The 16,698-nt window shown below is 48.7% G+C and overlaps 1 protein-coding gene across 1 annotated transcript; it reads left to right on the plus strand.

Annotated features, from left to right (window-relative positions):
* Positions 1-7,290: 7,290 nt before the first annotated feature.
* On the plus strand, positions 7,291-8,289 carry LOC140911605 (olfactory receptor 52R1-like). The gene has a single exon (XM_073345019.1). The coding sequence runs from the start codon at positions 7,291-7,293 to the stop codon at positions 8,287-8,289; it is 999 nt and encodes a 332-aa protein (XP_073201120.1).
* The last annotated feature ends 8,409 nt before the right edge of the window (positions 8,290-16,698 follow it).

Consider the following 16,698-nt stretch of genomic DNA (forward strand, 5'->3'; position numbering starts at 1 on the left):
GAAGGCAAGGGAGGCGGTGGTAACTGGCCCTCCCCTTGGCTTAATTGGCTTACTGGTGAAATCCTAGCGGATCTTAAACATAAAAAAGAAGCTTACAAGAAGTGAAGGTTGGACATATGACCGGGGAAGAGTATAAAAATATTGCTCGGGCATGTAGGAATGATATCAGGAGGGCCAAATCACACCTGGAGCTGCAGCTAGCGAGAGACGTTAAGAGTAACAAGAAGGGTTTCTTCAGGTATGTTGGCAACAAGAAGAAAGCCAAGGAATGTGTGGGCCCCTTACTGAATGAGGGAGGCAACCTAGTGACAGAGGATGTGGAAAAAGCTAATGTACTCAATGCTTTTTTTGCCTCTGTTTTCACTAACAAGGTCAGCTCCCAGACTGCTGCGCTGGGCATCACAAAATGGGGAAGAGATGGCCAGCCCTCTGTGGAGATAGAGGTGGTTAGGGACTATTTAGAAAAGCTGGACGTGCACAAGTCCATGGGGCCGGACAAGTTGCATCCGAGAGAGCTAAAGGAATTGGCGGCTGTGATTGCAGAGCCATTGGCCATTATCTTTGAAAACTCGTGGCGAACGGGGGAAGTCCCGGATGACTGGAAAAAGGCTAATGTAGTGCCAATCTTTAAAAAAGGGAAGAAGGAAGATCCTGGGAACTACAGGCCAGTCAGCCTCACCTCAGTCCCTGGAAAAATCATGGAGCAGGTCCTCAAAGAATCAATCCTGAAGCACTTGCATGAGAGGAAAGTGATCAGGAACAGCCAGCATGGATTCACCAAGGGAAGGTCATGCCTGACTAATCTAATTGCCTTCTATGATGAGATTACTGGTTCTGTGGATGAAGGGAAAGCAGTGGATGTATTGTTTCTTGACTTTAGCAAAGCTTTTGACACGGTCTCCCACAGTATTCTTGTCAGCAAGTTAAGGAAGTATGGGCTGGATGAATGCACTATAAGGTGGGTAGAAAGCTGGCTAGATTGTCGGGCTCAACGGGTAGTGATCAATGGCTCCATGTCTAGTTGGCAGCCGGTATCAAGTGGAGTGCCCCAAGGGTCGGTCCTGGGGCCGGTTTTGTTCAATATCTTCATAAATGATCTGGAGGATGGTGTGGATTGCACTCTCAGCAAATTTGCGGATGATACTAAACTAGGAGGAGTGGTAGATACGCTGGAGGGGAGGGATAGGATACAGAAGGACCTAGACCAATTGGAAGATTGGGCCAAAAGAAATCTGATGAGGTTCAATAAGGATAAGTGCAGGGTCCTGCACTTAGGATGGAAGAATCCAATGCACAGCTTCAGACTAGGGACCGAATGGCTAGGCAGCAGTTCTGCGGAAAAGGACCTAGGGGTGACAGTGGACGAGAAGCTGGATATGAGTCAGCAGTGTGCCCTTGTTGCCAAGAAGGCCAATGGCATTTTGGGATGTATAAGTAGGGGCATAGCGAGGAGATCGAGGGACGTGATCGTCCCCCTCTATTCGACATTGGTGAGGCCTCATCTGGAGTACTGTGTCCAGTTTTGGGCCCCACACTACAAGAAGGATGTGGATAAATTGGAGAGAGTCCAGCGAAGGGCAACAAAAATGATTAGGGGTCTGGAACACATGACTTATGAGGAGAGGCTGAGGGAGCTGGGATTGTTTAGCCTGCAGAATAGAAGAATGAGGGGGGATTTGATAGCTGCTTTCAACTACCTGAAAGGGGGTTCCAAAGAGGATGGCTCTAGACTGTTCTCAGTGGTAGAAGAGGACAGGACAAGGAGTAATGGTCTCAAGTTGCAGTGCGTGAGGTTTAGGTTGGATATTAGGAAAAACTTTTTCACTAAGAGGGTGGTGAAACACTGAAATGCGTTACCTAGGGAGGTGGTAGAATCTCTTTCCTTAGAAGTTTTTAAGGTCAGGCTTGAGAAATTTCTGTGAGACCGTGGCCACTTCATCTCTCCTCATGCCTCAGTTTACCTGTCTGCATAATGGGGATATGTTCATAGTGACTTTCCTTTGCTAGGTGTTTTGAACATCCTTCAACGAAAGGTGCTGCACAGTATGGTCACAGTTCTAGATGAGAATTAGTGATCTCTGATCCCTTAGCAACAGGCCCATGTGCCTGCAGAGAGTGCTTGTGTCTCCCCATAGTCTCCAGATCTGTCCTTCTACAATCTATCCAGACACCCTGTAAATAACCAGGATATCAGACCCTGGGCAGATCTAGGCATTATCCCTAGTTTTCTTACTAATCAAGTATAATTTTTAAATATACACAAATACCCAGAGCAGCCAATTCCTCTCTGAGCACAGAGCTGAAGAGTTCTCATCTCCCTTTGGGAAGGTCCCTTAATTACTGTTTACTCCTAAAGATGGATAAAGAGCACAGAAGCGCAGACATGGAAAGAGAGACATTGCCGAGAGTGTCTCTGGTCTCCAACCTGTTTATATCCAGATACCGCTTCTCCCCTAGAGGCTGAGCAAACCCCCTGGGGTTACACAGAGCTGTATTATAAATGGTGCAGATCCCTGTCTCAGCTCTCAGTGTGGGATGCTGCTGCAGATGCTGGGGTGAGAGCGGTGTGGGACACGGCTACTGGAGGGGGATTCCCAAGGAAGACACTTCCGTCTCAGGATTCACAGGTACCATCTCTTGCTGAGGAGCTCACCTGCTCGACAAACCCAGTGCAACATGGATGTGATGGGACAGAGAATAGGTCTGGGGTCCTTTCCGCTCTGTGCAGCCATTGAACATCCCAGGGCTTTTGCCACAAGGGATGAGTTTGATCCAGTATCATGGGCCAAAACGTCCCTTTTTGCTGTGCCTCCCCGGCTGATGGCCTCCAGCCCCGAGGCGGCTGCATTTCAGTGGTGCAGGGGATCCTTGAGGAGGAAAGGTGTCAGTAAAGGGACAGTACGAGGCCAGATTCTGAGGCCATGACCCATACATTGCTCTGGCCCCACTGAGGCAAAACTCCCTGTGAAGTAAAAACCAATTAATGACCTCAGGAGCCAGCTGTGTGTTAATGCACAGACACCGTCACCTCCTGCTCTTGCATCTCAGGGCTCTGGCTGTTAACGGGTGGGGCTGTTACCTGACTTTTAATTTCTGGAAAGCATGGAGGTGCTAGGGCTCCTCACTGGAAAAACTATAAGAATTTTTCAACATGGGCAAGACATCGCCTATCCTTGCTTCATTCGAGAAGTCAGCTGATCTGTTATGTCTGAAACTTTGAAAAAACAATTCAGCCGGCAGCAGACACCCAGGGTGGGAAATATCACTTCAAACGCTTAAAGATTGGCAAACTTATAAGCAACAGAAAATCAGGTCTCCTAATGGAAGGTGTCAGACAGACTTAACTCACCATGGTGCCACCAGCACCACCGACAATGGCCCATCCGTTTGTGAATCCCATTCAGCTGAGCTCTGTGCTCCAGTAACGTCAGTGGCAAGGAGTTCCACAGGCCAACAATGGATCATGTAAACAATTTTCTTTCATCAGAGTTACACGTTCAGACTTTCGACGTAACTGAACGTTCCCTTGTTTGGGTGTTGTGAGACAGAGTAAATATAAATGCCTGACCTACTTTCTTTATTCATAGATTCATAGGGTTTATGGTCAGAAGGGACCATTAGATCATCAAGTCTGATCTTCTGTATAACACAGGCCATTAAAGTTAGCCCTCTATTGAGCCCCAAGACTTGTGTTTGACTATGGCCTGTTCTACACTAGGATTCTACATCCTAGAATCATAGAGCCACAGGATGAGAAGGGACTGCAAGGGTTAGCTTGTCTAACCCGCTTCGAAGATTCGGGATTTGTTTTGTCTAAGCCATCCAGGACAGATGAGTGTCCAGCCTCCTTTAGAAAACCTGCAGTGAGGGAGCCTCCATGACTTCCCTAGGCCTCTGTTCCATTATCCTCCTGTTCCCACATTTAGGCAGTTTATCCTGAGATTTAATCTAAATCTGCGAGGCTGTAGTTTGAACCCATCGCCTCTTGTCCTGTCCTCTGTGGCAAGAGAGAACAACTTTTCTTCATCTTTTTTATGGTGGCCTTTCAAGTATTTGAAGATTGCTGCCACGTCCCACTCATCTCCTCTTTTCCAAACTAAACATGGCCAGTTCCTTCAGCCCTTGCTCGTATGGCTTGAACTCTATCCCTTTCATCATTTATGTCACCTGTCTCTGGTCATTTCAAATTTCTCTACCTCCTTGCTATACACTGGTGACCCAAACTGGACACAGTGCTTCAACTGATGCCTGACCAGCACTGAGTAGAGTTTTAGTATCACCTACCGTGTCTTGCATGCTACGTCTCTGTTAATGCAACCCCAAAATGCATCTGCTTTGTTTGCAAGAGCAAAATAATCCACACCCCGAAGGATGTGCTATATCAACCGAACACTGGTATAGACAGTAGGAGGTCAATGGAAGAGTTCTTCCACCAACCTAGCTACCACCTTTCGGGGAGGTGGATCATCTACACTGCCAGGAGAGCCCCTGCCATCAGCGTGAGCCGTGTCTAGATTGAAATGCTAAGGCAGTGCTGCTGTAGCGTTTTAAGTGTAGAGAAGCCATCAAGCAGATCTTCCAGAAAAGCGTCCAGTCTGGAGCTCCAGACATGCAGAGTTGTAGAATCCACCACTACCCTTCGCAGTTTGTTTCAATGGTTAATCACCCTCAGTGCTAAACATTTGGCCCTGTTTTCCTGCTGGAATTTATCTGGGTTCAGCTTCCAGCCATTGGGTCTTGCTCTGCCTTTCTCTGCTTCACCAATGTTTTTCACCTCATAAAAGTCTCTGCTTGATCATCTTTTTGATAAGACTAATATATGATGCCCTTTAAGTCTCTCACTGTCTGGCATTTTCTCCATCCTCCAATCATTTTTGTGGCTCTTTTCTGCACCCGCTCCAATTTTTCAGCTTCCTTTTTGAAATGTGGACCCCAGAAGTGGACACAGTTGTTTTCACCAATGCCATGTGCAGAGGTAAAATCCTTCCACGGCTTCAACTCACCTCTCCCCTGTTTATGCATCCAAGGATCACATCAGCCCTTTTGGCCACAGCATCACACTGGGAGCTCACGATGAGCTGGTTTCCACAATGACCCCTAATGACCTTTTCAGGGTCCCTGCGTCCATAATACAGTGCCCTAGTCTGTGGGTCAGGCCTGCATTGCCTGTTCCAAAATGATCACTTTGCATTTGACTGTATTATAACCACTCTGCGAATCTTCAGGTCATCCACAAATTTTATCTGCAGTGATTTTCTATTTGCTTCCAGATCCTTGATGAAAATATTGAATAGCATCAGGCCTAGAACTGATCCCTGCAGAACCCCACTGGGAACAGCCCCATTTGCTGAAACTGGCCCCTTGACAATGGCTTTCTGAGATCTGTCAGTTAGCCAGTTTTTTGTACATTTTACATGTGCTCCACTGACTTTGTAGAGTGTTCAACTGAATGGTTTTCCCTACTAAATCAAATGTATGAGAGAAATTGAAGTTTATTGCATCTGTGCAGTACCCTTGATCAATTCCCAATTTTCATTCCCGTTTTTCTGTCGAATATTTTCGTCCCAATCAGTTTTGCTGATAATTTCTTGAGCTATGGGGAATTAGCCCTTTTGAAGGGTATCTGTAGATAGCTATTAACAGTTGGGAATGGTTCTCTGTTTGTCCAATTGAATGTAATCTGTTCCATTCTTTTATTTTGTTCTTCTCTATCATCTGCCCCCTTCTTTGTCTCTTCTCTAAACTAAACAGTCCTAGACTTTTCAGTTTGTCCACAGATGGCAGTTTTCCTCATTCTCAGAGCCTGTTTTGGAAATCCCCTTTATAATGCTGTATCCTTTTTAAACACTAGATGACCAAAACTGAGCTGATATACAGAGCAGGTTATTCTCCATCCCATTTCTTAGGCATCTAAACATTGACTTTGATTTGGCCACTACGGTGAAAAATATAAAGGGAAGAGTAACCACCTTTCTGTATACAGAACTATAAAATCCCTCCTGGCCAGAGGCAAAATCCTCTCACCTGTAAAGGGTTAAGAAGCTAAGATAACGTCGCTGGCACCTGACCACAATGACCAATGAAGAGACAAGTTACTTTCAAAGCTCGGTGGGGTGGGGGGAAGGGTCTGTCTGTCTGTGTGATGCTTTTGCCAGAACCAGGTCAGGAATGTTCTTCAGAACTTCTGTTAAGTTAGTAAGTAATCTAGCTAGAAATGCGTTAGATTTTCTTTTGTGTAATGGCTGGTAAAATAGCTGTGCTGAATGGAATGTATATTCCTCTTTTTGTGTCTTTTTGTAACTTAAGGTTTTGCCTAGATGGATTCTCTATGTTTTGAATCTGATTACCCTCTCAGGTATTTACCATCCTGATTTTAGAGAGGTGATTCTTTTACCTTTTCTTTAATTAAAATTCTTCTTTTAAGAACCTGATTGCTTTTTCATTGTTCTTAAGATCCAAGGGTTTGGGTCTGTGTTCACCTATTGGTGAGGATTTTTATCAAGCTTTCCCCAGGAAAGCGGGTGTAGTGCTTGGGGGGATATTTTGGGGGAAGACGTCTCCAAGTGGGCTCTTTCCCTGTTCTTTGTTTAACACGCTTGGTGGTGGCAGCATAGGGTTCAAGGCCAAGGCAAAGTTTGTACCTTAAGGAAGTTTTTAACCTAAGCTGGTAAGAATAATCTTAGGGGGTCTTTCATGCAGGTCCCCACATCTGTACCCTAGAGTTCAGAGTGGGGAAGGAACCTTGACAGGCCACTACTGTGAATGAGCAGGTGTTTTGTTGATCTGCTATTAATGATACCCAGGTCTTCTCCCTGAGGTGTGTTCTGGTTGGGATGTTTCTGCCTGGCAATGTCTTGGCAAAGGTTTGGTTTTTTTCACTCTCAAAATTTGAGCAACCGGGTGAATGGAGAACTCCCTACAGCATGGACTCCCTAGCCTGGCTTTCACTGCATTAAGAAACAACACTTGGATAACCAGTATCCAAACTCGTGTTTCCTGCTGCCTATTAAGATTTCCCATACAATGACATTTAGAATTATTGACACATGGAGCACCATCAAATACAGAATTGACATTAGTAGGGTCCGTTGTTCATAATTCATTTATCTGAATAAAGAAAATGTCGTTTTTCAGTGTGTGAAGAGCGACCGATCTGCTTCCCCCATGAGAACAGCCCCCAGTAGTGCATGTAGTGTCTCATATTAACACTGTCTCTCCATCCAGGCATTTGTACTGCGACCATCTCCCTTGACTCTGGGCACATACAGAAGTCTGGTGAATGTACGGTACATGCAGGTGACACTGTTCTGCCTCAAAGTTGGACACCTTCTGCCCTACTCCATGTCAAATTCCAACACAACTGACTTCACCAACCCCTCCACCTTCATTCTGCTGGGCATTCCTGGCCTGGAAACTGCCCATGTCTGGATCTCCATCCCCTTCTGCACCATGTACTCCATTGCCGTCTTTGGGAACTTCACCATCCTGTTCATTGTGAAGATGGAGCCGAGCCTCCATGGGCCTATGTATTATCTCCTCTGCATGCTGGCCGTCAGCGACCTGGTCCTCTCCACGTCCACCCTGCCCAAAATGCTGAGCATCTTCTGGTTCAATTCCAGGGAGATCGATTTCAGTGCCTGTCTCACCCAGATGTACTTCATTCACTGTGTCTCAGCGATGGAGTCTGGGATCTTCGTGGCCATGGCTTTGGATAGGTATGTGGCCATCTGCGATCCCCTGAGACATTCCACTATCCTGACAAAGCCCGTGGTGGCCAAGATTGGCCTGGCCGTGGTGCTGCGCGGTGGCATGCTCATACTGCCCTATCCCATCCTAGCAAGGTGGTGGCCATATTGTAGAACCAACATTATCCCCCACTCGTACTGCGAGCACATGGCCGTGGTGAAGCTGGCCTGTGCTGATGTCCGCATCAGTAGTTACTATAGTCTCTCTGTGGCATTCTTGGTGATGGGTCCGGATGTGATTTTTATTGCCATGTCCTATATCCAGATTCTCAGGGCCATCTTCAACCTCCCCACAAAACACGCCCGGCTCAAGACTTTTGGGACCTGTGGCTCCCACCTATTTGTCATTTTAGCCTCTTACATCCCAGTTATCTTCTCCTTCCTCACGCACCGATTTGGTGACAATGTGGCCATACATTTCCATGTTCTCATGGCCAACGTGTACCTCCTGGTGCCCGCCATGCTGCACCCCATCATCTACGGGATGAGGACCAAACAAATCCAGGATAGGCTGCTCCAGCTACTTCCTCATAAAGGGATGTAAAGTTTTCTCCTGATGCTCTGGCTCTCAGACTGAGCTCCATGCAGAGATGGCAAGTGACATGGTGCTGTGCCCTCTTCCCTGAATCACTTACTGGACAGTCAAAGAGACATTTAATTCATTCCTGACCTTACTGTGCTGTGTGAGCATGAAAAACTGGTGAATAGGTCTATGTACAATTCAGAGGGTTGCCACATCTCTAACTGCTGGTGTCTGGACCCCCGAAACCCCACCCCTTGCCCCATCTCTTGTGTTAAGGCTCTGACCCTGCTTTACCTCTTCCCCCCAAGTCCCCGCCCCTGTCGCTGGCTCCTCTGTTCCCCTCCCCCTGTCACTTGCTGTATTATTTCCACCTCCCTTCTATGACATTCTATATCTTGGGGGAGTGTTTTTAGCTCCCATATTCCTCAATATTATATAATTGTGATCTTGCATATAAAGCATGACATGTAAGGTATCAAGGGAAAGGTTATGATCTGCTGAAAGTAATTCCTCTGTCCATATATGTGTATCATTGATGCATGCGAAGTTATGAGAATTTGGTCGTATGATTGTCACTAAAACATGCTGTAAATTGGGGAATTAACCAGATATTAGCTCCCCAGAGGCAACAGCAAGGAAAGTAACCAAAGCCCTGGCAGGGTGTCAAACAACCCATCAACAGCCATTGTCCAGAAAGGGAGCTACAATGCAATGACTCACCTGCATGAGGCCACACCAGGGGAATTTCTCAACCTTGCTTGGAGAGACTCAGTAATTCTCACGTGACGCTGAAGGGGGTCAGGGTGGGGCAAAGCCAAGAGTGAGGAAAGGATAAAAGGAAGAGACGTGCTATTCTTCTCTCTTCCACCTACATCTACAGACACCATAGCAAGCGACTGAAGTGCTGATCAAAGGGGAGAGCCTGGCTGAAGGGCAACCAGCCAGTCTGTGATGAGAACATCTAAGTTTGTAAGGGCACGGAAAGTGTTAAGATCAGCTTAGGATGAGTTCTGCTTTTATTTCATTTGACCAAATCTGACTTGTTCTGTTTTGACTTATAGATTTTAAATGATTATCTTTGTAGTTAATAAATCATAGAATCATAGAATATCAGGGTTGGAAGGGACCTCAGGAGGTCATCTAGTCCAACCCCCTGCTCAAAAGCAGGACCCATCCCCAATTAAATCATCAATTAAATCTGTTTGTTTGTTCTATCTGAAGCAGTGTGTTTGCTTTGAAGCATATCAGAGGCTGGTACATATCAACTTCTTTGTTAAATTGACAAACTCATATAAGATTGCAGCATCCAGCGGGCAAAACTGGACACTGCAAGATGGAGGTTCCTAGTGTTGGGGTCCCAGGGCATGGCCCCTAGGTAAGTCGAGGGGATGGAAGACCCTGAGAGTCGAGGAAGTCTCTTTGCTCAACCCCCCTTCACAGAATTCAGTCCTGGCTGGCCTGAGAAAGCCCTTGCACTCCCAACATAATGCTGCAGCTGCAGATAGAGCTGTTTTGTGTTGGTTTTGCTGGCGCCACGTTAGGATAATGGCAGGAATCAGCTACAAGGCCATAACCGCTTATTTGCCTCATTAATCGCAAGGCTAAGCAGGCTGTGCTGTTGTTTTGAATTGCTAAAATGCTCGTTAAAGGTTGCTGGAAAAAGTATTGTTGTAACCCATATAAGGCAAAGCAGTTTTACCTGGCTGATGTGTAATGCAATAGAGATAAGGAGTATAAAGGTATGTGACTCTGCCTGCTCAGTGTGCAGGATTTGAGATTCTATTCTCCCTGCACCTTCTTTGGAGCTCCAAATAAACTTTTCTGCTTCTCCACCCCATTGTGTTTATTGGGTGATGCATACCGGGCAACGAACCCCTGATGTTGCTCGCCTCTGGCACTGGGTGCTGGCAACAGCTTTTGGCATCCCTGGGTGGACCACGAGGCCACTATTTAGCCTTGCCCAGACCCCTCCCGGCAGTCAAGGATTACGGCAACAACCAACACCCAGTGCACACCAGTGAGTTCATCGGGGGCCTCGGAGGAGACGCGATTTGATGGACCCCGGAGGGCACAACGGTGCAACGCACTCATATAGTGGAGAAGCAGCGGTGGGCGATGCTGAGGAACCAATCCGTTGGATAAGGAGAGGAGCAGCTGCGGGCGACGGTGGGGAACCGGTCCCTTGGATAAGGTAGGAACCTTTTGAAATCCGGATTGTATGCTCTGTTGGAACCTGGGGATGCCCAGAGTTGCCCTGTAGTTCTGGGATGGGGACAGAGCTCAGGAGGCAGGGCACAGTGTACGCCCCTAGAGTGCATTCTAGCAAACTGGAAAGTGTTTGGATCAGATCCAATGACAAAAAGCAAATTAAAAAGGTTCTGTATGGTTGATTGGCCACAGTATCAATTAGAGGACCAGGAACGGTGGCCACCGGGGCGGTCAATTAATTACAACACAATCCTCCAGTTACTCCTGTTCTGTGAGCGAGCGGGAAAGTGGACTGAACATCTGTATGTGCATTTGTTTATGATTTTAAGAAATAGAACAGATATTTTACAGTGCTGTAATTTGACTCCGGCTGATTTGGTAGCGGTAGCGGCTGCTGTTAGTCCCCAGACCCCCACCCCAGCTGTAATGGCAGAGCCGGTGTCCCCTTCGGCCCCTACACCCACACATAGCGAGGCCCAGGTCCCAGCTGCTGGACTATACCCATTGCTTACTGGAACTAAAATCGCCCGTACTGCAACGGAAGGGAGGCCGGCCACGACTATGCAGGTCTAAACTCATGTGCCTTTTAATCCTGTGGACCTGGCTGCTTTCAAAACACAGGCAGGAGAGTTCTCTACCAACCCCAGCAAGTTTATTTCGGTTTTTGGGGGATGTCTTAGCAGTCAGAAACCGGATTGGGATGATTGTAATATTCTTCTGCGAACGCTACTGTCCGAGGTTGAGCGACTACAGGTCCCAGCCAAGGCAAGGGAGGAAGCGCAAAGGCGATATGACCAGAACCGTGACCATGTCCTGACCCCGGCTGACCAGGTTCCCGCAGTGGATCCTAGGTGGGACCCGAATGATAATCAAGGTATGACCCGCCTTACCTCCTATAAGAAGCTGTTGCTGTACGGACTCCGTCACGCAGCTGTCCGGCAGAATAGTTGGGCCAAACCATATGAAGCAGTGCAGGACCTAAAGGAAAGCCCAGGGGCCTTTCTACAGCATATTCGCGACATGATCCGGCAGAATACCAATGCAGACCCTGATGATCAGCAAACCGAGGCAATCATAAAGGGGGTATTTACGAGCAGGGCAGCCCCAGATATTAGAAGGAAGCTACAGAAAAAGGAGGATTTGATGGGTATGACCATGGCACAGGTTTTAGAAGCAGCAAATCGAGTGTATAGTTTAAGAGAGACGGAGAAGGAGAAGAAGCAAGTGAGACTGATGGTAGCGGCGGTGCAGGCTGGTGTGAGGGGAAGTGGAAGGGAAGGAAGGGGCCGCGGACGTCCAGGCCCGGAGGAGAGACGATTGGGACGCAACCAGTGTGCCCTGTGTCGGCAGCAGGGACACTGGAAGAATGAGTGCCCAAACAGGAAGGAGATAGGAGGTGCCTCTATGATGGCTGTGGAGGAGCAAGAATAGGGGAGTCAGGGGAGACGGACCATCCTACCCTCAGAACCCTGAGTAAAAATGCAGGTGGGAAGTGCAGAAATGGACTTTTTAGTAGACTCTGGAGCAGCACAAACTGCCGTAAATCGACCCCTTCAGCTGCCAGTAGCAGATTCCCTTACTGTGGTGGGAGCCACAGGCAAAGGCACCAAGTGCCCAGTGTATGCCCCAGCGGACTGCACTTTGGGGGACAGGACTATCTCCCATAAGCTGGTATATCTCCCCGATTGCCCAACCCCGTTGCTGGGACGAGATCTGCTGTGCCACCTAGGCGCCACCCTGCATTTTACTCAAGATGAAATAACCCTTACCCTACCCTCTGAAAATGCATGGATCATGACCCTTACAGTTAAACCCTCGGCTATGCAAGCCCGAGAATGGAGCCAATGGGAAGCTCAAGTGTATCCCCTTGTGTGGGCAACAGGGATCCCCGGGAAAGCTACTCACCAGGCCCCCATTCATGTCCAGCTCATACTAGGGAAAGGCCCGGTGCAAGTAAAACAATATCCAATCAAGAAGGAAGCCAGAGAGGGGTTGCAGGAAGCCATCGATTCCTAACGTACGGTATTCTCCGGGAACGTCAGTCTGCCTGGAACACTGCCATTTTACCTGTACAGAAGCCTGACGGCACTTATCGGCTGGTACAAGACCTAAGGGCAGTAAATGAACGGGTTAAGACTCTGCACCCTCTCGTCCCTAACCCATACACCCTATAGGGGGACAGTATACCCATTTTTCAGTTTTCTATCTAAAAGATGCTTTCTTTGCCATCCCAGTTGCCTCCTCATCACAGGAGATTTTCTCCTTTGAATGGGAGGACCAGAACAGAGTTAAAAGACAACTTTGCTGGACAGTGTTGGCCCAGGGATTTAAAAATTCCCCCACCCTCTTCGGTTATGCTGTCGTGACCCTCCATGATACTGTGGAGGCCGTGAGGTTGCCTGCTGGGACCTCTGCCCAGCTTGCCGAACTAGTAGCCCTGACCCGTGCACTGGAACTGTCAAAAGGGAAGAGAGTCAATATTTTTACTGATTCAAAATATGCTTTTGGTGTGCTGCATGCTCATGCTGGCCTGTGGAAGCAGAGGGGAATGCTGACAGCCCAAGGCTCCCCAGTCAAGTACGGGCCCCAAGTTCTCCGGCTTCTAGAAGCCGCACAACTCCCCTCAGAAGTGGCGGTGATACACTGTAAAGCCCATCAGAGGGAGGATCAAGATGTGGCCAGGGGTAATGCCCGGGCAGATAGAGAGGCTAAGCATGCTGCCACCCTGACGTCCCCCCAGACTGAGAATGCCCATATGCTGCCCTTATCCCATCAGTGGGGGAGCTTCCGACTCCTCAGTACTCTAGTGAAGAAAAAAAACTAGCTGACAAACTCGGTCTTCAGGAAAAGAAGGGATGGCTCCATTCCCCGGAAGGGAAGGTCCTTCTACCAAAGGGCCTGATCCGGCCAGTATTGCAGAAACTGCACTGGACTCATGCTGGCAGGGAAGCACTTATCCAACTGATGGGAAAATATTTTCTAACTTCTGGACTGCGACCTCTGGCTATCCTGGTACAAGCTGACTGTTTAGTCTGCCAAAAGAATAACCCCCGACCGGGACATCCTGTGCCACCAGCTGCCCTGGAACCCACTCCAGGCCCCAGACGGGTGTGGCAAATCGACTTTACCGAGTTTCCCTGGACCCAAGGGCTCAAATATCTCCTTGTCATAGTGGATCGGTTCGGCGGATGGCCAGAAGCCTTCCCATGCCATAATTGTACTGCCAGAACAGTGGCCCTCAAGTTTGTTAGGGAGATCTTTCCCCACTTTGGACTCCCCCTGTGGATGGAATCTGACAGTGGGACACACTTCACATCAAAAATCATTCAAAGCATCTCACATGCCTCACAGATCCCCATGAAACTCCATACGCCCTGGAGACCGCAAGCCAGTGGGGTCGTGGAGCGGACCAATCAGACCCTTAAACGGCATCTCTCAACAGTGTGCCAAGAAGCCTCACTGCGATGGCCTGATGCTTTGCCCCTCGTCCTACTCTGTATCCGCGTTCTCCCAAAGGGTAGATTAGGGCTCAGTCCCTTTGAAATTATGTTTGGAAGGGCATGGCCTATGAATGGTACACTGGTGGTGTCGCGGGGGAGTGGGAACTGGGGGGTGGATTTCTGTCTCATTATATGCGCTCCCTGTCTGCTGTTCTTTTGTCTCTTCACAGGTATACTAAGGTTTCTCAGCCTCTCCCCTTGGACTCGCCCATCCACTCCTTGCAGCCTGGCGACTCAGTGCTTGTTTGCACCTGGAAAGATGAGCCTCTCCAGGAAAAGTGGACCGTCCTGCTGGTCTCCCATACAGCGGCAAAGGTCAAGGGACACAAGAATTGGATCCTTCATACCCGACTGAAGGTCACATCGACTCCCCCAGCTGAAAGGTGGACCGTGCAGTCTCCAGCCCCCTCCACTGAGGATCTTGGACTAAAACTGGTTTCAATGACAGCCCGCCAGGCAGGCGGGAAAACAGATGGGGGGCATCTTCTGTTCCTCCTCTTGGCCGTGTGCCTAGCCAGTACTGCTGTCTCTGACACTGCACCCGTAAATACCTGGCTCAGAGTGCAGTGAACGCAACATCGTTCTGTTTGCCACATACGTTTTCAGTGGGTGCAATCATGGAAACTTATTTTATTGGCACTTGTGCGGCCCCAACCCTAGCCCAGCATTATTCCCTGTTGAAAGGCTGATTTGTATGCCCTCGGACCTGCCCAATATAGACTAGATGCCTCTATGTATTCCTTCTGGCTGGCCAATGTAACCCTTGCCCCCTCTTGTCTGAGGTTTGTAAATGCTACTCACATTGGGGAAAACCTCACCAGTGGAGAACTTAAATGTAATGACAGTGTGGAAATCTCCTTTGCTTATGGGCACATGAAACTACCGATGGGATGGTTCTTCTTATGTGGGAGATGTGCATATGCCTATGTCCCGGCCAATAGTTCTGGAGACCCCTGCTCTCTCGGCCGCGTGGCCCCCCTGATTTTTCCATATCCCCCGCAGCTGTCTGCCCGACATTTCAGTTTCCATTCCTCCCGATTCCACCTGTAAGTCAGAGGTAGTCTTATTCTCAGAGGCTGAAGCGGCGGCTCTGGCCTTTTCCTTCGTTGGCATCCCTGGGCTGGCGGTGCGTAATTATCATGCAGTAGAGCACCTTGCCTGCACGGTGGCAAAAGCTATCAATTTAACCTCCACTGTCCTAGCCCACCTCTCACATGGGTTAGGGGAGGTACGTCAGGGGATGCTACAGAACAGCCTGGCAGTGGATGATTTGCTTCTACGCCATGGTCACGTATGCCGGGAGTTTGCAGGCATGTGTTGCTTTAACATCACAGATGCAGGACTCTCCGTAGAGGCTGATTTACAACGGCTGCAGCAACTGGCAAGAGACATTCATCAGCAAACTGGGGAGGACTGGCTAGGCTCTTTAGTTTCTGGCTGGGGCCTTTCCCCATGGCTAAGTGGGTTGTTTAGTCTGTTGTTTAAACTTCTTTTTCCTGTATTAACAGTGTTATTCCTGCTGTGCTGTATGTGGTCCTGTGTAAAGGCACTTGTTTTGTGCAGCCTTGGGGATCTTAATTTTATGCATAGCCCATTAGTGAGCAGATAAAGGTGAGAAAACTCAGGTATGGGAATGAGTATTCTCAAAGGAGGGAATTGTTGGGGTCCCAGGGCATGGCCACTAGGTAAGTCGAGGGGATGGAAGGCCATGAGTGTCGAGGAAGTCTCTTTGCTCAACCCCCCTTCACAGAATTCAGCCCTGGCTGGCCTGAGAAAGCCCTTGCACTCCCAACATAATGCTGCAGCTGCAGATACAGCTGTTTTGTGAGGTTTTGCTGGCGCCACGTTAGGATAACGGCAGGAATCAGCTACAAGGCCATAACCGCTTATTTGCCTCATTAATCGCAAGGCTAAGCAGGCTGTGCTGTTGTTTGGAATTGCTAAAATGCTCGTTAAAAGTTGCCGGAAAAAGTATTGTTGTAACCCATATAAGGCAAAGCAATTTTACCTGGCTGATGTGTAATGCAATAGAGATAAGGAGTATAAAGGTATGTGACTCTGCCTGCTCAGTGGGCAGGATTTGAGATTCTTTTCTCCCTGCACCTTCTTTGGAGCTCCAAATAAACTTTTCTGCTTCTCCACCCCGTTGTGTTTATTGGGTGACGCATACCGGGCAACGAACCCCTGCTGTTGCTCGCCTCTGGCACTGGGTGCTGGCAACACTAGGGTTGTGTCTGGGACCGGAGCTATTGGCTAGTGTCATTCGGTTGCACAATCCAAGGAGCAGCTTACATGCAGAGGCTGTGCGTGACCAGCCCAGGAGTGGGGGTTCTCACAGCAGAGCAGGGTCAGGCTGGCTCCCAGAGTCAAGGCTTGGAGTGACCTAGCAGAGGGGAACATCACGATGACACCTTCACTGCTTACGAAACTCCAACTATTACTGACAGCTGCAGAGAGTGTCCTCAGCAACACAGGCTACTGCGAGCACATCAGACCTGTCCTCCGCGCTCTAAACCGGCTTTTCAGAGAACATCACGTCAAGTTCAAGGTCTTGGTCCTCATCTTCAGTCAGGTGAGTGCTGGGAGCAGAGCCACCGCAGCCAGAGCCAGGGATGCAGCCCAGTGAGCTGCACTGGAAGCAGCTGGGACCTGGGACCTGGGTCTGGAGCAGTCTGGAGCCACTTGCAGGGAGAAGCTGGGGAGAGTGAGGGGAACCTGGGCA

This window comes from Lepidochelys kempii, chromosome 1 (genome assembly GCF_965140265.1).
Source record: "Lepidochelys kempii isolate rLepKem1 chromosome 1, rLepKem1.hap2, whole genome shotgun sequence".
NCBI classification, from domain to species: domain Eukaryota; kingdom Metazoa; phylum Chordata; order Testudines; family Cheloniidae; genus Lepidochelys; species Lepidochelys kempii.

Bases quoted from the DNA above. Each gene is read 5' to 3' on its own strand.
- LOC140911605 (XM_073345019.1), top strand. From the start codon at position 7,291: ATGCAGGTGACACTGTTCTGCCTCAAAGTTGGACACCTTCTGCCCTAC.